The sequence below is a fragment of the Marmota marmota genome, unplaced genomic scaffold, assembly GCF_001458135.2.
Source record: "Marmota marmota marmota unplaced genomic scaffold, marMar, whole genome shotgun sequence".
NCBI classification, from domain to species: Eukaryota; Metazoa; Chordata; class Mammalia; order Rodentia; family Sciuridae; genus Marmota; species Marmota marmota.
The window spans coordinates 22,256,867-22,283,976 of NW_026000142.1; the positions used below are offsets into that span (position 1 = coordinate 22,256,867).

Sequence of the window (27,110 nt, forward strand, 5' to 3'; positions counted from 1 at the left end):
TTCAAATTAGGACCAGTGGCCGCTGAGTCAAACAGTAAAGAAGCCTTGCACAGCAGGCAGGCTGGGTGCCTGGGAACCCTGAACCCTCACTCCAGGTCCTGGGCCCATACTAGGTCTGTGGCATCTACACCTCCAGCCCTGACTGGTTCAGGCCTCCTCCTTGACTCTGGCATCGGCCTCTGAATCAGTCTCTGGGCCCTGGCCAGCTCCTAGCCACCCTCCATGCTGCAGCTAGAGAGGTGCTGCTAAAGGTTCCTCTTCTACAAAGGCCCCTAAGGTCCTCCCCCATGTCCATTCAGTTGACAGCCTTCCTGCCATGTGAGTACAGCACAGTGCTCACTCCCCCATTGCACCCTCCACCACCAACCCCCTTCATGGTCTCTAGTTTCCTGGGAACCTCAGCTACAGTCTAGTCTCTCTGTCCAGAAACACCCTTGCCTCTATACCCTCATTTTCCTAGCCGACAGGAAGCTTTCCTGGGCCTCTCCTTGTTCCTAGATCAGTGCCCCAGGCCTCCACACTGCCCAGGGTCACATCTCTGGCTACATTTACTACCCTGTCCATGACCAGGTCTCCCTACCAGCCCGAGACCCCTGGCCCTAGAAGCCTAATTCAGGTGTGAATGAATACATAAATGAGCAACTCAGTGGAAGAAGAGGGTAGAGACATACTTTATTCAATGGATCCCCCTGCAGTAGATCTGTCTGCAGGAATCTGGTAGTGGGGATACCAGAAAAGACCCAACCATGTGGCCCTAGCTCCTGCTGCCTCCTCCCTACCCCTTAGTGGCCTGTCTGCCTCTACTCCTGTTTCTTCTTTTCCTTACTATTCCCAAGGGGAGGTTCCTTCCCTATCCTCATTCTGAATAAGCCCCCCCAAAAGGTTCTTCCAGAGCTTCTCTTCACTGCATGTCCCTGCTCTCCCCTGAGATTTCCCACCTTCCCCTTTGTCCTGCAGGGATCTCCTGAGGACAGAAATCATGTTTTATCAATCTTTGGTTTTCAGCCCCTAATTGTGACATGTGTGATAACTGATGGTTGAATTAAGAGTGAATAGTGATGAATGCAGAGCTGTCCCTTTACCTGACAAGTCCATTGAAGACAGATCTGTTCTTTTAAATATCCAACCACTTGTTGAGGGCCAGTTCAGAGCCAAGGCACTGGTCCAATTGCTTTACAAACAACCTTTTTCACATCCTCCTCATTCTCTGCTCCCCATTTCCCCACAACCCCAAATTGAGGGTCTTCCCAGCTAGTTTGCTGCCCTCCTCCTGAGGGTTGATGCATTTATAGATCCCCAGCCCAGCTGCTCTTACAGAACCACAGTGGGGCACTGGGTGCTGAGCATTTGTGGGCCTCTTCTCACTTAATCCTCAAACAGCTCTGCTAAGTGGATCTACTATTATTTGGATAAACCAAGGCCATGAATTTCAGTGGAGTCCAAAATCAAACCTCAAAGTAACAGAGCAGAAAGTTGAATTCATGTGCATTCACATCAAGTACCCTAAACTCACAAAACCACATGCCCAACACCAGGGGGGTTTGTTGAAAGAGGAAAAAAATGTGGCCTAATCAGGTGCAGTGGTGCACACCTGTAATCCCAGAAATAGCGCACACCTGTAATCCTAGCTACTCTGGATACTAAGGCAGGGGAAACTCAAGTTCAAGGCCAGCCTGGGCAACTTAGTAAGATCCTGTCTCAATAAATAAATAGATAAATAATAAACAAATGTCTGGGGATGTAAATCAGTGGTAGATCACCTCAAAAAAAAAAAAAAAAAAAGGCTTCCACCCTGTTAGTCTCACAAAGGTTCATTCCCTCAGTAATATTGTTTCTATCTACCTAGTTGCACAGGCAAGAACCCTGGAAGTCACCTGGGTCTCTCTACCTTGTTCCCCAAACATCCAATCCAAAACCCAACTTTGTCCATTGTGGCTTTAAATATCTCTCTACTCCACCTACTTCTCCACATTCTCCATCTGCAGTACCAGAGTTCCAGCCAAAGAATTGCCCTTTGTCTTGAGCACAGTGGGCAGAACATCTGGATTCTACTTCAAGTTCTCACTTCCTTCCCTGGGTCAAGGATGACATCTTCAAAGTGTGGGTACAGGCATGCCCTTTAATCCAGGAAGTATCCTGGTGGCTAGAATTGAGAATGCTGCCTCCTAGTCTTTCCCTCACCCTTTCTCCAAGTTTGGTTTCTCCTGGTGTAGTCTTGCCTCTACAACAGCACAGTTCCAGCCACAGCTCTAAAATAAGTCTCGTGATATCCTCCTTTTCCATAAAATTCTTCAGTGGCTTCAGGAAACTATCTTCAGAAAACTTCTAGATTCTTTAACTTTTCTTGAATGCCCTTCTTGCTCTAGAGCTACCAAACCTTTGCATATGCTGTACTTGTGCCTAGAACACCCTCTTGTCCTCTATCCCCCTTCACCCTGCTGGTCCTTCAGGTCTCAGCTTTTTAGGGAAGTGTCCTTTGAGGGCTCTCTCTCCTCGGGGGCTAGTTACCACGGATCTGTGCTTTATATGTACTTCTCACATTTTAGGAATTAACACAACGTTTTGTAATTGTCTGTTTCTTGATTCTCTATCTTACCGGACAGTATCATCATCCACTTGTTTATTTCTTTACTAACTGACAAGCATGTATTGAGTAATTGTTAACCATGTCGTTGTTACGTACATGCATACACGGTCCAGACGCGGACCTTGCCCTTGACACCAAGCAGTGCTTTTTCTTCCCTGGGGTCTCGGGGTCTAACAGGGTTAGGTTTGAACCAGCAAAGGAAGGAACGAAGGAACCCGAGAACCGTGTGCCGTGCAGCCTTCTGGGAATCGTAGTCCCCTGGTACGGGTCTCTCTGTAGAGCGCAGGCGGCGTACTCAGGGTGAGGCTTGTTGCTGCTAACGCGCATGTCCGGGAGGCGGTGTGGGCTAACTGCGCATGTCTGAAGGGAGGGGCCGATGCCGGCTCGACGTCGCGCTGCGGGGGCGGGGCTGCCGTGACTTCTGGCGCTCCAGGAGAGCTCTACCTACCTGTGGGGATGGCGGGGAGAGGGAAATTAATCGCGGTGATTGGTGACGAGGACACGGTGACTGGCTTCCTACTGGGCGGCATAGGGGAGCTTAACAAGAACCGCCATCCTAATTTCCTGGTGGTGGAGAAGGATACAACCATCAATGAGATTGAAGATACTTTCCGGTACGGTACCCTGCGAGGCCGAGCGGGCCCGTCTGCTGCCGGTGCGGGGTCTGGGAGAGGGCGGAGGCGGCCGGGGACCGAGGTGTCAGACCCCGTTGGGAATGTGGGTCACTCCTCCTGGAGCAGAAGCCTCTGCGCCCCAAGTCCTCTTTGGGGACTCGGTATGAGCGGGGCTCTCAGGTCACCGAGTTCCCCCTCACATGACCGTGTGTCAGGAAAGAGGAGGAACAGTTTATGACCTGCTCCTGCCATAGCTGGACGTCTGGACGCCCAGCCGGTGGCGACCGCCAGCCTCAGCGCCTCTTCCGGGGTCTCAGACTTTCACCTAGGGCCTTGCAATGCTTCAACCGTACGCTCGCTGTGAGCCTAGGGAGTGGGCTTGCGCTTTCTTGTAGTCATCTCCCTTTGAGGCTCATAATCGTCCTGTAAGGAAGGGGTTATTCCCACTGGTAAATGAGAAAATTGCAGTTTAGAGAAGTTAAGCACATGCCCAAGGGAACCGCAGAGCTGGAATAGGAACCCAGTGCCCTTTCTGCTTCTCTTAAACCAGTACACACTCTGTGCAATCCTCAGTCTACCTTAGAATTTCCCTTTGTTCTAAGCACAGTGGGCTGAACATCTGGATTCTGCTAGCCATATACTTCAGTCCTCACTTGTGCCTTGGGTCAAGGATGACAACTTCAAAGTGTGGATGCAGGCATGCCCTTTAATCCAGGAGGTGTCCTGGTGGTTAGGATTGAGAAAGCTGGCCTCCTAGTCTTTTGGTCAACCCTTCTCCAGGGCTTCTGTGCCAGAATCAGGAAGAAACCACTCACCTGTTTCCCCTAAACAGCCCAACCCAGAACTGCTGGCTGAGACTGGTTCCTGCTGGCTGGTGTGTAATAGGCCCTGACCTGGGTGGCTGCTGTCTGCTGATCTCTAAGCAGTTTGGTAAAGTGACCCAAGTTGTCATTGGAGGACAAATTTCACTTCAAGAGTTTTACAGCTGGGTATGGGGGCTTACACCTGTAATCCCAGCAACTGGGGAGGCTGAGGCAGGAGGATCTCAAGTTTAGGTCAGCCTTAGCAACTTAGCAAGGCCCTCAGCAACTTAGTGAAATCCTGACTCAAAATTGAAAGGGCTGGGGATGTGGGTTAGTGGTTAAGCACTCCTACATTCAATCCCTGGTACCACCCTCCTAAAAAGAATTTCCCATGTTTCCGGCATAAGAGATCTCAGAGATGGAGTTTAACCTACCCCAGTGCCTAGTCCAGTGTAGGTGCTCAGTAGTTTTTAATGAATAAAAAGGGAATGAATAGATGGATGATCACAATAAAGGAGGGCTGTGATTCCTTCATTGCTGAGTTTCCTATCTGTGTCCTTGGCTCATGCCAGTGTTCCCTCTGACTCATCCCCCACCCTCATCAGTGGGGAACTTTAGGCCTTCAGTGGTCTCATCAGCCCTATTTTTTTTTTTTTTGGTGTGGTGCTGGGGTTTGAACCCAGGATGTTGTGCATGCGACCAAGCACTTTACCAACTGAGCTACATCCCCAGCCCTCATCAGCCCTATTTTAAAAAAATAATATTTAAAATGTCTAAATTAAGGAATATCACACCACAGTCCTTGTATCTCTTTGTCTCCCTCCTCCACCCCTATAGATAACCACTTAGTTTCTTCTTTATCTTTCTGGAATCTCTATGCAGATACATATATTCTTATCCTCTCCCTTTCCTATACAAAGGCGGCATATGGAATACACTGGCATCACCCTAATCTTCATTACCAGTTCTCTCTCTGAGCAAGGGAGGTAGAAACCAACCCTGACCAACATGGTCCTGAGCTCTTAAATGAATTGCCTCATTCAAGGAAGGATAGGATTGAGAATGGGTTTAGGGTAGCAGTCGTTCCCTCTTGTCCTCTGTGCCTCCAGGTCACTTTCATTTCCTCACAACCCTGAGTGGGCTGTTGGGTAGGGGAGACAGCAGCCCCCTGGGCTGCCCTGGACTCCCATCTCATCTCTCTCCACAGGCAGTTTCTAAACCGGGACGACATTGGCATCATCCTCATCAACCAGTACATCGCAGAGATGGTGCGGCACGCCCTTGATGCCCACCAGCGCTCCATTCCAGCTGTCCTGGAGATCCCATCCAAGGAGCACCCCTATGATGCTGCCAAGGACTCGATCCTGCGCAGGGCCAAGGGCATGTTCACTGCAGAAGACCTGCGCTAGGGGACTCGCCCCAGCCCTTTAGCCCCTTGCTTGTTGCCAGGCCTCTCCCAGGCTTGCCATCCTTTGTTTCAAGCCTCTAGTTTTCAATTCACACTCCTTTCCCACTCCACTGAGAGGCTGGGTGAGGTATTTGTAGGCTCTGCCATTAAAATCCAGGCTGGTTAGGGAACAGGAAGCCCAACCATCTTCTCTCTCCATTACTTCTTCCCTGTGCTGATGATACACGGTGTCGTTATTGATGTTAAATTAAAACAATATTCTTGCTTCTCTTCATATAGGGTTGGGTGCTGGAAAGAACACATGTAGGGTGAGGCTTCTGGGGGAGATTAGATTGGCAAGGATGGAAAAAGTTCTGCCAAAGAGCCAGGCAGAGGAGTTGGACCTGGATGGAGGCTGTAACGAGGACTAACTTTCTGGATCAAAGAGGACCAGGGAAGGGGGTCTGGGCATGGCTGAGCCTAGTCCCTGGTTCCCCCTGCCTCAGTCTGCATGGGGTGAGGAGGGAGCCTGATCCAAGGGACAGAAGCAGAAAGCACAGGAAACCTGGAAGCCTGTAATTCTAGACTGGGTTTTGATCCTACAGGAGTTTTGGGGTGAAGGTTTTTAACCTTCCAGGTTGCTGGAAGGGAGGCATGTGAGGTCCGCTGAGGGCAGGGCAAGTAGAACCCTACCCTGTGTGAGGTGAGGCTTGGTTGCCAAGTGACTGTCCCAGGGAGCCATCTGCTGTCAGAAGAACTCTGCTTGCTGCGTTCACCCCTTAGCTACAGGCACCTTGATACTGCTCGTTCCCTTGCGCCATGGCACGGCAGCTCAACTTGGACACAGTGTGGCAAAACTTCTGGAAGGAGGAATATCTAAGGGAAAAGATGTTGCGCTGTGAATGGTACCGCAAGTATGGGTTATTGGTGAGGGCCAAGCAGAAGGCTAAGGCTGCAGCCCGCCTGCCCCTCAAACTGCCCACCCTGACACCCAAGGCCCGAGTCTCACCGCCACCTGTCCCCAAAGCAGTCCCTGCCAAGCCCCCTAGCCCTGTCTCTGAGGCTCCTTTTCAGACAGAAATGTACCCAGTACTGCCTGCAACTCGGGCTCTGCTGTATGAAGGCATCTCCCATGACTCCCAGGGGCGCTATCACTACCTCAACACCCGAAAACTGGACGTGCCAGAGAAGCGCTATCTCTTCCCGGTCACCACCAACTTCACATATGGCTGGCAGCTGGGTGAGCCCCAACCTTGTGGAAATTAATTACAAACAGAGCACTTGCCATGGGCCAGGGAGCAGACATTGTAATGGAGGGTCAGTCTACAAACAACAAGGAAATGTCCAGGGAGGACAAAGTTCTTGGGTGTGGTGGGGGACATGTGTTTCTTTAGATTGAATTATCCAGAAAGGCCTTTCTGAAGCCCTCAATGCTGAGCAAGTGGCAAGAAAGGGGTTCGGATTTTATTCTAATTGGAGGAAGGTTTTAAGAAGATCAGTGCTTTTTAAAATGTTTTTTTTTTTTTTTTTGTAGGTAATAGCTTTTCAGGGGAATTTATAGGATCTGGCAGGTGAATTAGGCATCTGTTTTGAGTTATCTAGGCAAGACATGGCTTCAGATAGAGGGATTATTAGCAGTAGAACTGAAGCCAATTTGGAATGTTTGGGAGGGAGACATGGATGGGTTGACTGGAAGGGAAAGGAAGAGAGAAACTTGGCAACACCCAGATTGGAAAAGGGTAGGGCTGAAGACACAACGGGCTAGGCCATGGTAGGCTCGAAGTGCCAATGAGGCTGGACATCAGGATGGAGGAATATCTGGAAGGAGAAATATCTAAGGGAGAAGATGTTGTGCTGTGAATGGTACCGCAAGTATGGGTTACTTGCGGTACCATTCAGGATGGAGAAAGTCTGGACATCAGGATTGAGGTCAGTGTTGGAGAAGTAAATTCAGGGCTTACTGGAATATAAATGTAACTTAAAGCCCAGAGATAGGGTGAGGTCACCCAGAGAGCTGGAGTTGCTGAAATCTGACTTGAGGGTGGAGTCAGGCATAGGTGGAAATGGTGTGGCCGAAAGGCTGTCTGCTCCCTAACCCCGGCTCAGTTTTGGTTTTCCAAAAGTGCTGCTGGTTTGCTGGGTGGTGTTGAGAGCCACTACTCTCAAGGGAGATCACTTTTTATTTATTCACAAAAAGTAGATCCACTTAGTCCTGGATCTTTTTCCAGCTGTTTGAGTGCCTGTGAAGGAAAGGTGGGTGGTGGGGGGTCAGCACAGTTGAAAGTTTACCCAAAAAGCTCCCACATTTCCCCTAGGGCCCTAAGAGAGAAGAAGGGGAGCAGAGGTGGAAGGCCCTGTCTCTGCAGTCTATCCTGGGACAAACAGGGCTGGCAGGGGATCTTGAAGCAGGGGATGATGATGGCTGACAGCTGTCAGGTTAGCCATGTTGCCACTGATGCAATGTCCAGGATCCAAGCCTGTATTTTCCTGAAGTGCTACTCCTCAAAAGCTTTTTATTTATTCACAAAAAGTAGATCCAACACAGGCAGAGTCCTAGTGCTATGCAGACAGCTTCTGTGCTGAGTTCCTTCCCCAGGAACTCATTCCTGGCCTCTGACATCTTTTCCCAAGGTACCCCAGCAAAGCAAGAACTGGTCTCCTGCAAGATGTGCCACATAGAGTCGTTCTTCCGGAAGAATGGGGCCTTTTCAATGCTGGATCCCCGGGATCTGGCCCTCTGACCTTTGGCCTGTGGGAGGCACAAAAAAATAACAGGCCTCCTGGTAGGGCGAAGCTGCGTTGTGTTTCTGGTCTGCTCTCCCTGGCCCTGAAGCTGCGTTCTAGGCCTTTCTGACCTGGCGGTAGACGTCTTTGCCTTTTCCTTAACTCCTATCTCCTTAATTATCCCTTCAGAGACCCAGCAATGCCCAGAGCCCATCGGGAAGTGTGGGCGCTATTCACCAGGTGCAGGCTTCTCAGCGCCAGGGGGCCACAGTAGCTCCTGGAAGTTCCGGGTATTCCTGGGGAGGCAGTGGTCTGTCATCCAGATGTCAGGGAAAAGGGACTGCTATCACTCCCCACAAAGCTCCCTGCCCGCCCCTCACCTGGCCCTGAGCGCCCGCAGCCACCGGGTCCTTTCCAGGTGCACTTGTTCTAGCTGCTTCTGCAGGGCGCTCCACCGCCCGGCCACGTCCTCCTAGGTGGGCAGATGGCTGAGCCGGCGTCACTGGCCAGGGTAGCAACTGCATCACACACCCGCCCCGCCCCGCCCCGCCCCTCCCGGGGCCAGGTCCGGAGGGACCCCCGCCTTCACCCCGGGCTCTTCTTGCCTGTGGTGGGAGCTGAGCCGGGCTGGAAGGGAGCCCCAGAGGGTGAACTCGGCAGTGGCGGTGGCTGGCGATGCGGAGCCGTTCCAAGACCTGGAGAGGCGGCAGTCAGCTCCGAGCCCTGCCCGCCCGCCAGCCGCAGGAGACTAGGTCGGCCCCGCGCGGGTACGCACCCGGAGCCGCTGCTGCTCGCGTTCCTGCCGCCGTCGCCGCCTGGCCGCGCCGTGCAGCTCCAGCAGCCGCTGCAGAGCCATCTCCTGCTGCGCCACGCTCACGCCCGCCGGTGCCTTTTCCTCGCCCAGGGGCGCAGGCCACGCAGCCCTCGAAGCTTTGGGTTCCCCAGGAACGCCCCTAAGCTCCCGGAGCGCGCCCGGGAGCTTCACCTCACCCACCTCCTGCTCCGCGGGACGGTGGCCGCCTCCTTGGGTAGCCTGCTGCCCACAGCCCTCGGTGCTTAGTGCCGCCAGCATCCCACCTCCTGGGCCTGTGAGTTGTGGTCGGGACAGGGACCTGGGGGCCAGGAGAGGAGCCCACGCCCCATCCTGGGCGGCCCCCGGCTTTATCACGGCCTCATCCGCCTTCTGACTCCGGCCTTCGGGCTTGGCCTGCATTCGCTGGGTGGTTTTTCCCCAGCGACCTGGACTCTCCCTTTCCCGAGCCCGTACAGGCGCTTCTCCCTGAGTCACCTCCCATGCTTGTGAGAGAGGGGCTTCCCAAGATTGAAGGGTTTTCATTTCCTGACCCTGCCCAATCTCCTTTCTCTGGCACTTAGGGCTATTTTTTCCTTGAGGAATCTCTTTGTTCTCATCCTGGGGTGCCTCCCCACTCTGACCCGGGAATGTCTTCTCTCTCTGACTCTGAGATACTTCTCTGTTCCCCCACTGGGAGGTGTTCCCTCGCTGACCCTGAGGGGTCTTTTCTGTCTGGCCCATAGGGTGGTCCTGTCTCTGACTCTGAAGAGGGTCCAAACTCAGCAGTTTCTGAGTTTCTCTCTCCTGACCTAGGCCAGAGCCCAGCCCCTGTGGGGTATTTTGGGGTGCTGGCAGGCACTGTAAGGCCAGGACAGAGGGCTCTGAAGCTTTCTGTGTCAGCTTTCTCCCTGGCCAGCTCTGTAGGTGGGGCCTCTGCATCGCTGGTGCTGGCTCCTCTTGGCTCCTGTCTTCCCTCTGGGCCAGATCCTGGGAACGAAAAGCACTTTGGGCCCAGGCTTGAGAGGGAATCCCCAAGCCAGGGCCCTTCCCCTAGAAGAGCCTGGAGACCCCAGTGACTAGTCCTTGCCTGATTGCTGAATTTACTAAACCTCTTTTATGTGGTGTAAGAGGTGCTCCAGCAATGATCCCTTTTCCCATTTGGCTGCAGGAGGCAGCCCCACTTCATCCCGCAGCCTCCTCCCTGGCAAGCTCCATTCCTGCTGTCCCAACCTGAGAGGGTCCTGGTCCAGAGTCCCCAGAGCTAGTGGTAGTAGGGTTCAGCTCTTTTAAGTGACCTAAGAGAGAAGGATCAATGTTGAGAGAGCACTCCCTGATCATGTCCCAGTTTCTCACACACATTCCCCCCTGAACTGTAATCTGGAAGCCTAAGGGGCTCCCAGTGCATGAAGGACCATGGAGCCCTGAGAGTGCTGCTTGAACTTCATGGCTGTCACAGTTTATTATTCCACGTTTATTCCCATCACCTGCCTTGCATCTGCTTGTCAGGTGTGTCTGCCAACAGCCAACTCCATCTCCCTCATCCTCCCAGCCAAGGCTGGCCACTATGCAATGCCTGGGAGTGAGAAAGGCCTGTTTGCTGGGGCTCCCTCTGCATAAGGATATCCCCATTTTGTCCTGGTGTTCAGGTTCACAGAAGAAACCCGCTGTGTGTGCCATGCTTTTTCCTGTTGTTAAAATCCTCCTTAGCCCCCCCCCCTATTTTTTTCCTTTCTGGCAACAAAATCAAATGAAACTTAAGTAAAATTTTAAGCCAGAGCCTGGCCTAAAAAACTGCAAGTCTTCATAATGAACAAAGAAATCTAAAAAAGGGATGTGCTGTCACTGCTCCTGCAGCTGTGGAGGAAGGAGAGATGTTCTGCATCCATAAAACTAATTGAAGGAACCTGCTTTCTTAAGTATTAAAAACCTTTCACAAGAATATTGCATTTTTCTCTGGTAAGCAATGCAGAGACCTGTGAATATTCATAACAGTAACAAAAGGGGTGTGGTTTCTGTGGAACTAGATCTGAATTTCAAAGGGTTTTGTGAACAAAGGAGTCTCAGGAGAGACTTCAGCAACTTCTGATTGCTGCAGAACTGTGAAAGCAGCCTCCTACACCTGTCTCTGAGATACTCACCTGTTGTATTCCTGGAGTTTATTTCCCAGGTAATAGTGTAAATTGACATCTCTGTCTTCCCAAGAGATAAAATACTTGTAAAAATTTATCTGTCAATCAGGAGAGAATCATTGGCAGTTCTCTTCTTTCATGTGTGTGATGGGACAACTAAAAGTTTATGACTTTGCTAGGTTTATTGTTTAACAAATAATTTGAGTCTGTTTCCTTTAAATTAACAGGCTCATACCCATAGAGTCCATCCCATTGAATTCTAATTGCCTGTTTAGTGTCATGCTCTATCACTGGGCTTTGATCTCAAAGACTCAAGATATCTATTGTTCTCCATATGTCCCCAGTGCCTGGTGTAAGGGTGGCAAACAGGTGGCCTAGAATTGCTATTCCACTTCCTTCTCCCTGGGCAGTCAGTGATGGTCATTTCCTGTCCACTTAACAGAGCCCCAGTTTAGCTTAAAAATCTTAATGGGCACAGCATCTGAGACAACTGGTGCCAGTCATGGAATTGGCACATAAAATTGACTCGCCATCCCTGGGCACCCAATGAAAGGTGCAAGATGCAGAATAAGTGAAAAATGATGGAAGTCTTTGGACTTGGGATGAGAACTTCTCTGCCTCCCAATCTAATCTGGTTTCTCCAACTTCAGGGGCTCCCTGCTATCTTGGCTGCCCATCACGTCCTGTCAACATACCAGGTTTGGCCTCTGTAGGTATGCCAGGGCCCTCCCATCTTGGGTCTGCATCTCTCCCAGCTTCACCCAGATCCGCTGTCTGCATCCTGCAGGATTCAGGGGCTACCTCAGAGGCACCTCCAGCAGCCCCATAGGTGCTGGAGAAAGGAGGGAGCTTGCTTCAGTCTTCCTAGTCCCCAACACCCCAACACCCAAACTCTGAGTCCGGGGTGGCCTCCTCTAATCCCTAAACCCACTGGATTTTGGAACTGGAATTCTGAGGTTACCCTTCTAGGGGCTGTAGAGCAGGACTGTGGGAGGAGACGGGGGAAAAGGCCAGGTTCTTGGTCACTTTGTATGTCAACAAGGGAGTGCCAGAGTCCCTGGGAGAAAGACTTACCCCTCTGGGAACTGATGGTTTTGGCTCAGGGAATCCCTAGTTTGGGATGAAGGCCACAGCCTGGAACTCTGGAAAATTTTGGGGAACTCAGGACACAGGGCATCATCCTTTAGTGTGGTAGTCAGCCTCTAAGATGCTCCCTGCCCCCCATAATCCTTGTCTCCTGGTGTTCATGAAGTGGACACATAAGTGGCCTTGTGTGTCCCCTCTCCCTTCCCATCCACTGCAGAGAGGCTCCCAACAGGCCCAAAGCTACTCTGGCAGCTGGTGGCTGAGCTGGGACTGGGAAGTACATCCCCAGTTCTTAGCTCTGTTCTGGGGTCCTCACCACAACATCCCCCTCTTGGTGGGTCAGCACAGCTCTAGCCCTGGAGGGAGCCCCCCACTCAGTAGGGGCTGCTCAGTGTCTTTGTCTTAGTGCCACCCTAGACACCAGTGCCTCTGCTCTCAGGGACCCTTCCAGGCACAGTTCTCCCTCACACAGTCACATGGACAGGCTTCCCAGTGTCACTGCACAGTTGATTTGACAATCCAGTAGTTAGCTATGGAATAACACTAGTCCCCATAAGTAGCAAGAGGCTCAAACCCCTTGTTTGGATGAGTTCACTGGTCCTCAGAGAAAGATCTGCCATTGTCCACATTTTACAGCCAATGGAGGCTCACAGTCCACAGGGAGCATCAGAGCAGAGCTCTGAGTCCAGGGCTGTTAGTCTCTAAAGCTCAAGCATCTTGGTGACCTTGAGGGGGTCACACCACAACCACCCCAATGTCACACAGTGTCTCTCTCCACTCACCAGCTGCTCAAAGTCCCTGCCAATCCTGCTACTCACCTGGCTGTGCTGGCTCCATGCACGCTGGGCCTGGTCCCTCCAACCACCAAACTGGGTCCAAGGGGCCCTGAAGAGGCCCAGCCCTGCTCCAGTCAGCAGATCCAATTCCCAGAGGAGCTGCAGGAAGGTGGAGAGCCAGAGTGTGAGGGGCACCCAGCCAGCCCTCCCCCACCCCCATGGTCAGCCCCTACCTGCTCCTGGGCCCACCGGCTCCGCTCCATCTCCAGCAGTACTGTGGTTAGCTCCATCCCTGGGGGACAGCCCTGGCCCTCTTGCACCTGGTGGGGATGGGAGGGGAAGTAGAATCAGGCTCCTGCCTGCACCCCTTGGCAATATCTGGCTTCCTCACCTGCCAAAGTGCAGTCCGGAGCTGGCCTAGGCCTGCAGGGTGCCTGAAGATGAGGTAGTACAGGGCCAAGGCCTGCTTGGGACTACAAGGGAGCCCTAGGCTCCCAGGTATAGCTGCCTGCGCCATGGGACAGGGGTTAGGGCAGATGCCCCCTCCTTCCTCTGCCTCTGCCATCAGAGCCTGGAGAGAGATGGAGGATTGGGCACTGAGGACCAGGAGCAAGGAGAAACAAAGACTCCGATCTCAATAATTCAGGGCCGACTGACACCTGAGCAGGGCCTGGGGCATAGGAGCCTTACCGAGACTCTGGCTTGACTCCAAGACCACCTGGAGGTAGCAGAGTGCAGTGCAGAGAGTGACCCTGACAGGAAGAGGTGTGTGCATTTGCTCATTTGCAACCCCCAGTGAGTATCAGGCTCATATATACAAGTTAACATCCACGTGAACTTTCAAACTGTGATATGTGGTACAAATGTGTTTAGGATGGGGCAGCGGTGGCAGCACATGTGGATATACCTCCTCAGCAGCTCCATGAGTAGGTGCTATTGTCCCAATTTACAGATAAGAAGCTCTGAATCCAGGGCTGCACAGTGGCACATGCTTATAATCCCAGCTACTTGGGAGGCTGAAACAGGAGGATAGTAAAATGGAGGCCATCATCAACAACTTAGTGAGATCTTGTCTCAAAAACAAAAAAGGGCTGGGATATGTGGTTCAGTGGAAGAGTGCCCCTGGGTACAGTGATCCCCAGTACTGGGGTGAAAGGGAAACTGGCTTTAGAGAGTAACTTGATTTAATACGTGGTAGTGTTTCCCCTATCTGTGAAGACAGACAACCACAGTGACAAACACTCTGGGAGCACATGGCTCCCAGGAGGCAAGGCATCCATCACCAAGAGGTGTGACAGTAAGAGGCAGAAAAATGGCCCATCATCACCTGCTAAGTGCTGTCCACAGGCCACCCCATGGACTCCTCCCAACATGCACACACACACACACACACACACATTGCTGTCCTCATGTTACAGATGAGGAAACCATTTGTATAAGTTATAATGAGAGGAACTGAATGCAGGAGGCCATCTGGTCTAAAGCTGGGATGTTGAATGTTCCCTAAAGGCCTATGTATACAAGGCTCAGTCGCCAGGATCACTAGTGGGAGGTGCTGTGGACCTTTAGGAGGTGGGGCCTCCTGGGAGGGCCTTAGTTGTACCTTTGATGGGGTTGGGGGAATTCTGCTTCCTCCGGTTTCCCAGCTCACGTTGGGAGGGACCAGGCCCAGTGTGCAGTTGGCTCTGACACACATTCCCCACCATTTAGATCCAGTGCTCTTACCAGAAGCTCAAAACATGGGGTCACCGATTTCAGATGTGAACCCCCAGAACAATGTGCCAAAATAATTTTTTTTCCAGTAGTGGGCATTGAACCTGGGGTTCTACCATCAAGCTACATCCCCAGCACTTATTATGTTTTATTTTGAGACAGGACTTCACTAAGTTGCTGATTCTGGCCTTGAACTTGTGATCCTCCTGACTTAGCCTCCTAAGTAGCTGGAATTGCAGGTATGAAACATTGTGTCTGGCAACCTTTTCTCTTTTTAATTGCTCATGTATTCATTGTAGTAATAGAAAGGTGACTAATACAGTCTGGAATCCTTTACATCCTTTCCATCTTAAGTAACTTCACCTGACTGAATCCTTGTCACTGCTCCAGGAGTGAATGGAGCAAACTCTCCTCTCTGGGTCTCAGAACAGCTTCCCCTGGAGAAGGCTGAGCTGGCAGAGAAGGTGACCTCCAATTTCAACTCAGTGCTCTTTTACTTAAGTAAACAATAAGGGACTGGGCTGTGTCCTTCTCTAGATCACTGAGCCCTCACTCCCCACTAGAACATTAGAGACCTAAAATGACAATGGAGTTCCCTTGATCTTACATCCAGGGACCCTAAACTCCAAGGTCCCCAGCAGTACATGGCAAAGAGAGCTCAAATTCTGACTTTGTCAGTTGTTTCTTGATAATTGGGGATTGACCCCAGGGATGCTCTGCTGCTGGGCTACATCCCTAGCCCTTTTCATTTTGAGGCAGGTTCTTACTAAGTTGCCCAGGTCAGCCTTGAACTTGCAATTCTCCTGCCTCAGCCTCACCAATAGCTGGAATTAGGGAGGTGTGCTAGGTTTCTGTTCACGACTAAAAGGCTCAGGGGTCACTTCAGGTAAACTGGGCTAACTGTGTTGTGCAAAATAACCACACTAGAGACACAAATACCTTTTTCTTTGGGGTTGCTGTGACAGCTCCTCTGACCTTAAGGGTCCTCAGGAAGAGAGAGAGAGCATGCGCTGACCCTTTTTATTGAGGAGAGGCTATTCAAATGAGGCAAGGAGTCAGGTTTCAGGGGGCTGAGTCTATCTTCATGATGTCCACTGTCAGCAGGTTGACTGACATCTGGGTAGGCCACACTCAAGGGCACAGTAAGAGAAGGGGACACACACAAGGCACTTCCATGGAATATTCTATCCTAAACAGGGCAAGGGGTTATATTACAAAGGAACAGGTGAGCATAGCTTCACCCATGGGGCTGTAGGAAGCCACGCCCAGGCATGAAGACACAGTCGCTCCAACCCTAGAAGAGCGGGGCAGTCTAGCAGCATGGGTGCCTGACACCATATCGCCCAGCAGGGGAGTTAACTCAGTCACATGTGAGGTTGGTCCCCTACAGAGGTGCACTAACGTGTCTGGTGATCTTGTTCATTTCAAAAGCCCCTATGATGTTCTCCCCTTATGATGAGTCTTCCCAAGTGTGCATGCACACTTTACGTGTGTTTCTAAAGAGTGTTCGTGTGCATGCATGCACATGTATCTGTATTTCATCACAGCCTATCATCTCTTCTCCTCAGGCATGGAGTTCCAGTGCCATCAGTTCTTAAAGTGACCCAGAAGGTACCTGGGCATTTGGTACTGCCATAGACTAAGCATAGGGCAAGGACCAGGGCACCTGGGTCCTCCTGCACACTTTTAGGTTCCCCAGACAGCACCAAGCAATGGCCAGTTGAAGCAGCCCAGGGATACTAGTGTGAGGACTATGCAAAACCCTCTGACTTGAAGGACACTGACCACTGAGCCCCATGTTCCAAGCAGCCCAGCTGCCTCCCCAGCACCAGGAGGAAACACAACAAGGAAGTCTTGGGAAGGCCCAGAATTTATTGTTTTTCAATACTAACAGGGGCTTTGCAGGACACGGGTCCAGGCTCCCCATATCCGACCAGGGCGTTGTCTCCACAGCTCTGGCCAGGGTGGCTGCTGCTCACCAAGGGGAGACCTTAGGCCTGATGAGTCCTGGTCTGTTATCTTCCTGTCTCAAGGTGAAGCAAGGAGCTGCTCCCAACTGGGGCTGGGCAGAGTGCTGGGTGGCTGGTCCCCGGTGAGCAGGACTGGGGGGCAGGCCTCAGGAGGGATACAGTGGGCCTCATGCTCCACCAGGCCTGCAGGGCACTGGCAGCCAGGAACACAGGGCCTCACACAGTGGGCTTCCAGGTCTCCAAGGGGAACATGCTGGTTGAAGCAGGTGCGGGGACAGGGTGGGCCACACTCATCAAACACAAATCCACGGTCCAGGGGGCAGCCCATCACTGCAGGCAGAGTGGAAAGCGGGGTCACAGGGATCCCCAACACTGCTTCAGTTGTATGCCCCCTCCTTGCTGGCCTGTAAGTATCGACCCCATCGGGGCTGAGCTTTGGGCTACCCTTCTTTGCACTGTCCCCTCCCCCAATGCTGGGCATCACCTCCTCACCACAGAGTGTAGGGCCCCGCCAGGCAGGTGTCACCCCTGCCTGGCGACAGTGGCTGGCATAGGCTTCCAAAACGTCACAGAGGCAGGTGTCAGCTGAGGAGCCAGGGCCACAGGCACATAGGTCATACACACAGGCAGCAAAGAAGGGCTCCGGTGGCACCACAGCATGGCAGCGATGGAATGGGGAGGACCTCAGCAGCCCACACCGGGCATTGGCCTCACGCCTGGCACGGTAACCTGCTGCCCGGCATGGATCCACTTCCTGGCCTGCAGAACAAGGCTGGCCAGGCCTTGGCCCCTCTGGAACCTAGGTGGGGAGAACAACCTTGAGGTGAGCCTTGATCTTTGCATGTGGGGCCTTTGAAGCTCTTCCCAGACAGTCATTTGTTTTAACCTCAAAAATCTCCAATAAAAGCAAAGGAAGCACTGTTTACCTTCTCCTTGACCTCATATTACAGATGAAAGACCAAGGCCCACAGTAAGTGAGCAACTTTTTCAAGGTCAGCCTTTCACAGGTTCTGGCTCCTGTGCCACTCACCTGCCAGCTGTTCCCAAATGCAGCTTCTGTAGGCAGGAGCAGCCCGTCAGGGCCCTGCAGATCATCCTGGGCAAAGCCATTGAAGTTCCCACAAAGTCCACAAGTCTGGCCCCGGTAGGAGCCTGGCACGCTCACCTCCACCTGGGACTGCCCATCCCACAGTACCTGTGCAGAGAGGCCTGGGACTGGGAAATGGGGAAGGAGAAGGACCCCCAAAAGCCCAGGTTCATCATGGTCCCATGCACTGAGCTGGCACACCCTGTGCAATAGCAGAGGAAGATAAACAAGTGCAGACTCCCCATGGAGAGGATGTTGCCTTGGCCTGGGCCAAGTTGGCACATGTGGTGCATCCCAGGGCAAACACGACAGGAAGTGCTGCCATGGCTTCCATCTGTATCCCTAAACTGGGCCCAAGGTGGAATGCAGCCTACTTCCAAAGATTCGCAGTCTCCTGGGCACTCGGGCCTTACACAAGACAGAGCACAATTGAGTCTGGATCAGAAGTGCACACAGCTTGATTTTAAGAATTTATAAGCTGTGCTTCTGGCCAGGGGCAGGGAACAAGTTTCTCTTCCACATAGGAATCAGGAGGAACCTCAGATACCTCCTAGGAGACCTTGGTTGACATCCTCCCGACCCCTAGGAACCCCATTCTCACACTTGAGAAAACTGAGGTACAGAGAAGGTTGGTAGTAGCTCAAGAGCCCCAGTGTAGTAGTGGCTGAGCCAAGATTAAAACTAGGCGCTGAACTCCTCTGGCTGCCCCCAGAGGTCTCTGTGCCCGATTTCTTTCCTGGGAATCCAGCAGAACTCTCCCACCTCCACTACCTCATTAGGTCCAGGATGTAAGGGCACTCCCACTCCCTCTACAGATACAGAAACTTTAACAGGCCCAAGACTCCCCAGCCCTGGGTTTGGAAGCAGAGCCCCAACCAGCTTTCTCCCTTTTGCCACACCTTGAGCCCAGGCTGGGTGTGCAGGATCACAGAGCGTCCCCACAGCTCCACATACAGCAGAGGCTCCTGCAGGAAGGGCAAGGCCACTGGGCTGCCATCCACCTGTAGAAAAGGCCAAAGTGGAATAGAGAGGTGCACCGCACAGGTCCAGCTTACCCTGGGTCTTCTGCTCACCATGACTGTCTTGCCGTGCAGCAGCTGCACAACCACATCTCCCAACAGCACTGCCACCTCTTGGGTCCAGGCCACACCTCTCCGGCCCCGGTCATTGTTGGTCACATGCACACTATGGGGAAAAAAGGTCAGTGTGACAAAGTTCAGCTAGGTCGTGTGTAGGGGTAAAGGGAAGGGAGAGGAGGTGCGCACCTGAAGTTCCCGCCATGGCAGTCTTTGGCCAGCACATAGCTGCAGCTGCCCTGGAAGTGCAGCAGGCGGCCGTCGAAGGTGCGGTAGTGGGGGTCTCCGAAGGCCATGCAGGAAGCGGGCCGGGGTAGGCAGCGAGGGCAGCAACTGCCAGGACTCAGGGCAGGGGCCTCGTCCTGGCCTCAGCCCCAGACACCGTCAGACCCGGGGAGCTCCAGCCCACGCTCTGGGAGGCCACCCCATCGCCCAGCCTCTCTCACGCCTGCTCCCGGGCTCACTGCGAGCGGACTCAGGGCACCACCTGGTGGCCACTCTAGGAACAGCACCTTCCCTCCTACCCGTCGGCTCCCAGACCCAGTGAAAACTCAGCCTCCCAGTCTCCACCCCTGTCGCCCTAGGATGGCAGTGCCAGGTGCAACCTTGCCTCCACTGCCTCAACCGCAGCACTCACCTGGCCACAAGAAAGCGGTGGACAGCGCTGGCTCTGGCAGCGCACAGTGCCAGCCACGCAAGAGCAGCTGGTGCAGGTGTCCACTGCCCAGTGCTCCCCGACAGCCACCTGACGGCCCTGGTGGACACACGACTGGGTGGGAGCTGAAGGGACAAGAGACACGATGGGTTGGCACCTCCCCCATACATGCGCCAGGTCTCTCTTCCCCCTCCCCATCGTTCTGGCCCCTCACCTTGGCATTGCTCACAGCAGCTGCCAGGCTTGGGCACTTTCAGCCAGCCATGGGGACAGGAAAGGGCCTGGCACTCCTCGAGGTGACATTCCACATGACCCCGCTGTAGACAACATCCTTGCTGTAGGCATTTTCTGCAAGACCTGGAGTCCCTGGCCTCACATTTCTGGGGGCCTCCTAGGCAGCAGTCCCTTCTGGCTGCCTACCCCTACCCCACAAGAACACCCATACTGTGATCCAAGCAGGGAATAAAATCCAGCCCTCAACTCCTTACCCCAGCACAGAGATGCCTCAGCCCCTCAAAGACCCCATATTTGCTGATGGATGCCCTGCGCTCTTCTCTGGGTCTATCTATATGGTCCACCCCTCCCCCACCACATCTTCTCCCAGGTTACTTGGCAGGTGCAAGCAATGCAGGCGTTGCTGGGGTCCCGCCAGCTCTCTCCATCAGCCACTCTCCGGCCACTGGCCTCTACCACACATTCTAAGGAGAAATGAATGGGAGCCATCCAGCTGTGCCCTCCCTCCCTGGAGCTCACTCTGAGCATCTGGGTAGGGAAGTGCCCACCCGATTCTACCAGCACCTTGGTGGTGCTGATTTCCTCAATCAATATGCAGAAAGCTGGATGTCATTAGGGCCAGAGGCCCAAACGGCCAGAGCCTGGAACCCTTTTCTGGACCAGCTGCTAGATCCACAGTGCAGTGTCCTGTTAGTGGCCTGAGGTTCCTGAGATCTTGGAAAAGCCTCAGGCCAGGACTTGAGAATCCAGACTTCATCCCCCACCTCCCTCTGCCTCATGGGTCTCTTCTCCACCCCAACATATAGCCTCTCCATTTCTACAACAGAATAAAACCTGAGTGCAGACCCCAAGCCACCTCCTGAATGTCACCACCTCCCATGTCTCTCCTGGGATCCTTTCTGAGGGTGAGGCCAAGGTTGGTCACTTACCCTGGCACACAGGGCAGCAGCTCCCTGGGGGAATATGATGCTCCAACAGGGGACAGCTGAGCTGAGGACAGGCCCGGTGAGTGCAGAGCCATGTCAGGTCCTGTTCATTGTCATGTGAACACAGTGGGTAGAGCACAGCAGAGTTGGCAGGACATAGTTACGAGTAGGATGTGGGTGAGATGTGACATTCAGGACAAATGGGCAAAGTTCAGGTGAGCCCACAGACCACAGAGGAGGATGGGATTCAGAGCCCCTAGGGCAGGAGGCCTCACCTGGCACTGGCAGGTGTAGCAGGGGTCTAGTGGGGCCAGCTCAGAGCCCAGCAGGCCCTCTGTGCAGTTACTCAGCGCCTCTGTGAAGACAAGACCCAGTAGGGGGATGAAAGGGTCGGGGGGGGGGCAGGGACTGCTACCCTAGCTTTCTCCAGAGTTCTTGGGCTCAACGTGTACTTACTAGCATTTTGACTCCAGGGAGGATAAATGTGATTTCCTTTAGCTCAGCAAAGAAAAGTTTGGTCTTTCTAAAGGAATTTTGCCAGGTATCAAGATGGGAACCCTGAAAACTGATAGTATGACTCCTTCAGCCTGAGGTCACTAGGAACAGCCAGACTTCTGGACTTGCTCTCTGTTACTTCCTTTTATATAATTTGGCTCAAACAGAATAACAACCATAAAGAGCCAGACTTCCCAGGTTCTATTCCTGTCTCCAGCACTCAATTCCTGTGCCATTTTCAGGCAAATTAATCAACCTCTCAAGGCCTCAGTTTCTTCATCTGTAAAAAGGTAATTGTGAAAATTAAATGAAATAATGTTCATTAGAAGCCCTATGTGCAGTGTGTGGCATGCATTAGGTGCTTAACAAATGATCCTTCTTCTAATCTCCGGAAGTATTATCCACTTCTAACTCTAGCAAGTATTTTAAGAATAGTTCTCCCTGATGGATGGTGGTGATAGGTGCATAATTATGAATATTTTTAACATCACTGAACTATACACTTAAATATAGTTAAGGTAGTAAATTATACATTATATGTATTTTGCCACAATAAGAAATTATAAAAAAGGGAGGAGAATGTGGTCCTCATCCTATAAAGCACATTTTATATATGTGGGATCACATTAGCCTGCCTTGCAAAGCTAGGTTATCATTTCAAAGCTGGTATACTAACAGATGCTGAAAAAATATTTCTTTCACAACAAATATGTAATGGCTGTGTCAGGTAAACTGCAAGGATTAAATCCAGGAAATAAATCCAAGAAATAATTTGACTGTCTTTCTTTTGGGGGTGGTACTGGGGATTAAATCCAGGAGTGCTCTCTGCCAAACTACATCTCCAGCCCTTTTTACTTTTTATTTTGAGACAGGATCTAACTAAATTGCTGAGGGTCTCACTAAATTTCTGAGGTTGGCCTCAAACTTGTGATCCTCCTGTCTCAGCCTCCTGAGTTGCTGAGATTATAGGTATGTACCACTGCACCAGACCAATTTGACTATCTTTTTGTATTTGAATGAATAACATTTCTTTATTCTTCCTCCCAATATTTATAAGTCATTATTCCAAAAAGAAAGACAAGGAGGGAGGGACAGACAGAACAGAAAACAGAATAGCTCCCTCCACCCCTGAGACTGACCATTCAATGTCCCTGCTGGTCCTCACCTCACAACCTGCAAGGAGTCAGCAACTAGCCCAACTGCCACCCTGCAGCGCCACCTGCTGGGCAAGAAGCTGTACTAATTGCACTCCACTTGAGAGCTGCAAGGGGCCATAGCCAGCTTCCCTCTCTCCCCTTGGGGCTGTGCAGACCACACGCGCCAGTGCAAGGCTTACAGAACAGTCCCCTGGAGCCAGGAAAGGGTGGGAAGGGGCAGGGGAGGAGAGCTGGCTAGCTGTTCCAGCATCAACGTGGGGTGGCTGCACTTCCCTCATCTACTTCCGTCTCCCGGGACTCACGGGCACAGGTGGGGCAGCAGTGCTGGGCATCAGGGGGCAGAAGCTGGCTAGGTGGGCAGCCCAGCAGGCTGGGACACTGCCGCCGGCGACAGTGAAGGCTGGGAGGCCCCTCAGGCTGTGACTACAACAAGAATGAATGAGCCGGAAGTGGGTCCCAGGCCATGAAAGTCAAGAGCCACCCCCTTCCCTGGTCTCCGGGTACCCCATCTGCTTGCTGTGCCATTCTCCAGGCTGTGGGTGGCCCAATCTGAAGAGAGTGTCTCCCTAAACTAGCCCCCCCACCCGTGTCCCAATTCCCAGAGGTGATGTCCCTTCCCCTTTTCAGTCACTTGGGCCTGAACCCTCATGTGACTTTTGACCTTCTGTCCTCTCATGCCACCCCCTCCCCATCTCTACTTCCTCTCTCCTGATCTATGACATCATTCACCTTCCATAGCTCACCATTACCTTTCGATGCATTTGCACTCCAGTTGGCCCTTCCGCGCCCTCTACCCCCCCACCCCACAGTCTGTCCAGGAGCGCTTGCGCACTGCTCACTCCACACTCGGGCCCTGCGCCCTGTGTCTTGACCCAACCTTCTGGTCCCACTGGCTCAAACCCTGCCTCAGCTCCTGGCCTCAGGGTCACACTCCTGTCTTGGACTCCCATGGTGCCTGCTCCATGCAATATCCGGCTTGGCTGGGCCTCCCCAGGATGCCCCCAGCCCTCAGCTCCACCCGTCCTACCTCACAGATGCACAATTCGCAGGGGTCAGCCCCTGGCTGGAAGCTCTCCCCAGGCTCATACTTCCGACCGTCATGCACACAGTCTTGGGGGTGGGGTAAGAGAGAGCAGGGAGTTTTCAGGCTGGCATCATGCCAGGATGGGGTTATCCTCCCTCCAGGTCCCCCTCACCAGGAACTGGGGTGAATGTAAGTAGGGAACCACTTCTCCTGGAGCCACCCCCTCTGCTGCCCAGTCCAGCACACAGGGAGGTATGACCACCATGATCCCTCCCTGTCCCAGGCTCCTAGTACCAGAGCAACGAGGGCAGCAGTCAGTGGGCCCCTGGTGGGGCTGGGCGCAGGAGCTGACACACTGGACACTGGCACAAGTGACGATACCCTCATGACACATGCAGGAGGAGCAGGGGCTGTTGGGGGGCACCCAGCTACTGCCTTCAGGATGCTCCTCCCCGTGAGCGAGGCAGCCTGCAGTCCCAGGTGGACAGGAATAAGCTTTGAGTCTGAGATCTGAACATCTGCCCCTGTCTACCACCCCTGTGGTCCCCAGGGCATGTGGGCACTAGGAAGGGGTCTACAGGGATGTAGCAGGGAGATGCACAGGGGCAGAATTCCCATCTGTGTGGAGGGGTCAGAGCACCTGGGTTCTAATCCTGTTCTGTTTCTGCTTGCTAGAACAAGCTGCAAGCAGCAGGCACTGTCTAGCATGGGCAGCACTGGCATACAGCAGGTGGGTAATATATGCATTTGGAATGAATGAACAGCTCTGTCAATGACCATGTGCCTCAGGTAACTCCAGGCCTCCGTCTCCCCTATATTAAATGGGATTGCACCTGTCCTGCCGTCCTGTCCTCTGGGGGCAAGTGGGGCTGCTGTGCTGGCTTTGTGTGAACTACACGATGCTGAGCAGTGTCTGGGTGAGGGGCAGCAGGCAAGCTAAGAAAGGCTCATGTTCCTAGCTAGGATGTGTATCTCGACTCTGCTACCTACTCACCCCAGTGACCATAGGCAAGTGTGTTAGCTCTGTATACTCCTATTTTCTTTCTTTCTTTCTGGGGATTGAACCCAGGGCCTTGCGCATGTGAGGCAAGCACTCTACCAACTGAGCTATATCCCCAGCCCTGTACCTCTGTTTTCTTGTCTATAAAATAGATGTAATGACAGCACTTATCTGGGAAGATTCTGAGGAAATGAGATAATAGTAGTAAAGTGCTTGCTCAGAGCCTGGCACATGGTACATGCTCAATAAATGTCAATTATCATGATTATTATTATGAATGGGGTGTGGTTAGGAAGAGGGGCAGCTTCAGGGAAATCTAATGAGCACCTGGAAGGGTGGTCTGGGCAGGGAGAGGGAGGAAGAGCTGAGGTGGACTAGGATGACAGTCAAGGGCAGAGGCAAGAGAGGGACAGAAGGTGGACAGGGAGGTGGGAAGGCAGCAGAAGAGCTGAGGGCAGAGTGGGGGGCAGATGGAGGGATACAGGGTGAGGGGCTGAAACGTGGGGCAGCCCCGAGGGCCAGGCATACCTCTGCAGCGAGGGCAGCAGCTCCCTGGCTCTGTGACCTGTAACAGGCAGGGCAGGGGTGGGCACCGCAGCCGCACACAGCTGACCTGGCCAGCCTGCAGGAGATGCAGAATCAGAGGTTTGCCACCAAGACCTGGAGGCGCGGTGGCCCAGCCTCGCCCAGCACCTTCCCAAATCCCTGCTGTACCTGACAGCGACACTGCTCACAGCTGCCTGAAGGCCCCTCAAACTCCTCCCCATCCTGGTACTCCTGGCCTTGAGAGAGGCAGCCTGTGGGGGACACACTTCCTGGGTGGGGGCCTGTGCCACCCTGCCCTGCCCAACCCCAGGCCTGCAGACATGGAGGGAAGGAAGAGGGGGCCCCAACACATGGAAGGGGACTCACTATGGCAAACAGGGCAGAAGCAGGGTCCTGGAGAGGGGTGCGTGCAGAGAACCGGGGAACATGGCTTCTTCTTGCAATGCATGGAACCTTCCTGGGAGAGAGAGGCCATGCTGCCACATCTGACCCCCAAGTCACTCCATTGCACCTTCAGACTAGGCTGTGCTGCCCTTTGGCAGGTGCTCCTACTAAACCTGCCAGGCCCCAACCCCCCTCCCTGGCCCAGGAAACCTAAGCCCAACTGTGTCCCCAAGACACTGCAGGCAGAGGGAACTACTTGTGGCCTGGGTGGAGATAACCCCTTCCAAAAAGGATAAGAGATAAAGGTTACCAAGTCCCCAGAGGCACTGCTTCACCTGGCAGGTGCAGAGGGAGCAGGTGGGATCAAGTGGATCAGGAAGGGTTTCTCCAAGGGCAGCAGTGACCCCATGGTAGAAGCATCCTGGCAGAGTGGGGAACACAATGGGAAGGCCGCCATCAACGGAGTCCTCTGCTGTCACATGCACACACACACACACACACACACAGCCACACCTGGGGGCCTCCCTCAAAGCTTAGGGAGAGATCAGTGTGGCTAGGAGAGGAGGAAAGTAAGGGATGTGGAGGACAGCCATCAGCTAGGCTGCAGATGGCAAGATTTGCATGCTCCTGCACGTTTCAGACCCAAAGACTGAAGAAGCAGAGGGAAGAGGTGAGCTGAAAGACTGCTGAGAACTTCCTGTCCACACAGGAGGAAGACATGTGGCACAGGCACACTAGATGTGGGACAGGTGGGCCAGGCCAGGCAGGGTAGGCTAAGGAAGCCACCCTCCTGATTGGTGACTCCAGGGCAAGCAATGGGAGCCATCAAACGATTTGAGTAGGGCCTCGTGGCATTTTAGGAAGAGAGCAAGACAGTTGGAGAGTCTTTCAGTATGGAAGCCAAAGGACCAGGTATTTGGTGTGACAATCTGGTGTGAGTGTGGATATGGTGTGAGAGGAGTCCAGTGAGTGTGTGTGTGTGTGTGTGTGTGTGTGTATCAGGGGAAGGCTGATGGGGCTCAGCTGGGTGGCAAAGCTCCAGACTTCTGGCAACCAGGGCCCTGGGGAGCCCTAGCAGGAGGTATGGCAGGTGTGGACCTACCCTGACATGTTGGGCAGCAGCGCCCAGGTGGGGTGAGTGGGTGGCTGCAACCCAGAGGCTCACAGGGCTGGTGGCTGCAGGTCACAAATCCTCCCAGGCAGGTGCACAGGTTGCAGGGCTCTCGGGGATCTGGGAATTCCTGGAGACTCAGGTAGGACTCCCCCAGGTACTCACAGCCTTCCAGAGAGGAGAGAGAGAGGGGTGAGTATGGGCAGAAAGGGATGAGAGGAAAGCCAGTTACTTGGTTTTGATCTTGGGTCTAGCAGGGGCCAAGTCCTCAAAGACCTGGTACTAGGAGGAAGGCAGGGGACCAGTCCAGGCCAGGAGGCAAAGGAACCACAAGGGGACAGGTGGGTTTGGACTAGACAGCCTGTAAGAAAGTCCCCTGTCCATCTATAGGAGAAAGCCCAGGAGGATCTGTTCCTGAGATAAACACTCAGCAGGCCACTGGCAGAGAGCTGGGAGTAGCCCAAGTGGGTTAGGTGGTGGAGGCCCAGGGTATCCCCTTTCCATTGCTGTTTCAAGCCCTCTTGTTACTCAAGGAGGGTAATGGGGCCCCAGGGTGTGGTCAGCCTGTGCTGGGCTCCTCTCTGATGCTGACTCACAGCCCTTTTTAAAAGGAGAGGGTGAGCTAGGCATGGTGGCTCATGCTTACAATTCCAGCAGCACTGGAACCTGAAGCATGGGTATCACAAGTTCAAAGCCAGCCTCAGAAACTTAGTGAGGCCCTAAGTAACTTAGCAAGACCCTGTCTCAAAATAAAAGGGCTGGTGATGTGGCTCAGTGGTTAAGCACCACTGGGTTTAATCCCTGGTTCAAAAAAAAAAAAAAAAAAAAAAAAA

General features: G+C 53.1%; 4 protein-coding genes across 4 annotated transcripts in view; 2 read left to right on the forward strand and 2 right to left on the reverse strand.

The window, feature by feature from the left end:
- The first annotated feature begins 2,973 nt into the window (after positions 1-2,973).
- On the forward strand, positions 2,974-5,686 carry Atp6v1f (ATPase H+ transporting V1 subunit F). The gene is made up of 2 exons (XM_015488331.2): positions 2,974-3,201; positions 5,212-5,686. The coding sequence occupies exons 1-2, from the start codon at positions 3,044-3,046 to the stop codon at positions 5,411-5,413; spliced, it is 360 nt and encodes a 119-aa protein (XP_015343817.1). The 5' UTR covers positions 2,974-3,043; the 3' UTR covers positions 5,414-5,686.
- A 445-nt stretch (positions 5,687-6,131) lies between these two features.
- Positions 6,132-9,838, reverse strand: LOC107144533. The gene is made up of 5 exons (XM_015488329.2): positions 8,891-9,838; positions 8,721-8,810; positions 8,496-8,587; positions 8,353-8,411; positions 6,132-6,267 (listed from the first exon to the last, which is right to left on the reverse strand). The coding sequence occupies exons 1-5, from the start codon at positions 9,647-9,649 to the stop codon at positions 6,224-6,226; spliced, it is 1,044 nt and encodes a 347-aa protein (XP_015343815.2). The 5' UTR covers positions 9,650-9,838; the 3' UTR covers positions 6,132-6,223.
- On the forward strand, positions 6,211-8,237 carry Atp6v1fnb (ATP6V1F neighbor). Its single transcript, XM_015488332.2, has 2 exons — positions 6,211-6,631; positions 8,023-8,237. Exons 1-2 carry the CDS (start codon positions 6,211-6,213, stop codon positions 8,130-8,132), a joined length of 531 nt encoding a protein of 176 aa, XP_015343818.1. The 3' UTR covers positions 8,133-8,237.
- Positions 9,839-16,464: 6,626 nt separating the features above from the next.
- The window catches only part of LOC107144419 (kielin cysteine rich BMP regulator), a 26,689-nt gene continuing 16,043 nt past the window's right edge, over positions 16,465-27,110 (reverse strand). The window contains exons 23-41 of the mRNA XM_048785923.1: positions 26,269-26,445; positions 25,502-25,587; positions 25,149-25,239; positions 24,951-25,033; positions 24,765-24,858; positions 23,531-23,704; positions 23,240-23,322; positions 22,515-22,635; positions 20,836-20,915; positions 20,564-20,663; positions 20,010-20,098; positions 19,615-19,717; positions 19,383-19,525; positions 18,935-19,107; positions 18,743-18,854; positions 18,569-18,670; positions 17,613-17,777; positions 17,075-17,381; positions 16,465-16,912 (exon numbers count right to left, since the gene is read on the reverse strand). Of these exons, the coding sequence (XP_048641880.1) occupies positions 16,641-16,912; positions 17,075-17,381; positions 17,613-17,777; positions 18,569-18,670; positions 18,743-18,854; positions 18,935-19,107; positions 19,383-19,525; positions 19,615-19,717; positions 20,010-20,098; positions 20,564-20,663; positions 20,836-20,915; positions 22,515-22,635; positions 23,240-23,322; positions 23,531-23,704; positions 24,765-24,858; positions 24,951-25,033; positions 25,149-25,239; positions 25,502-25,587; positions 26,269-26,445 (2,555 nt within the window). The 3' untranslated portion in view covers positions 16,465-16,640. The remainder of the gene's footprint in view (positions 16,913-17,074; positions 17,382-17,612; positions 17,778-18,568; positions 18,671-18,742; positions 18,855-18,934; positions 19,108-19,382; positions 19,526-19,614; positions 19,718-20,009; positions 20,099-20,563; positions 20,664-20,835; positions 20,916-22,514; positions 22,636-23,239; positions 23,323-23,530; positions 23,705-24,764; positions 24,859-24,950; positions 25,034-25,148; positions 25,240-25,501; positions 25,588-26,268; positions 26,446-27,110) is intronic.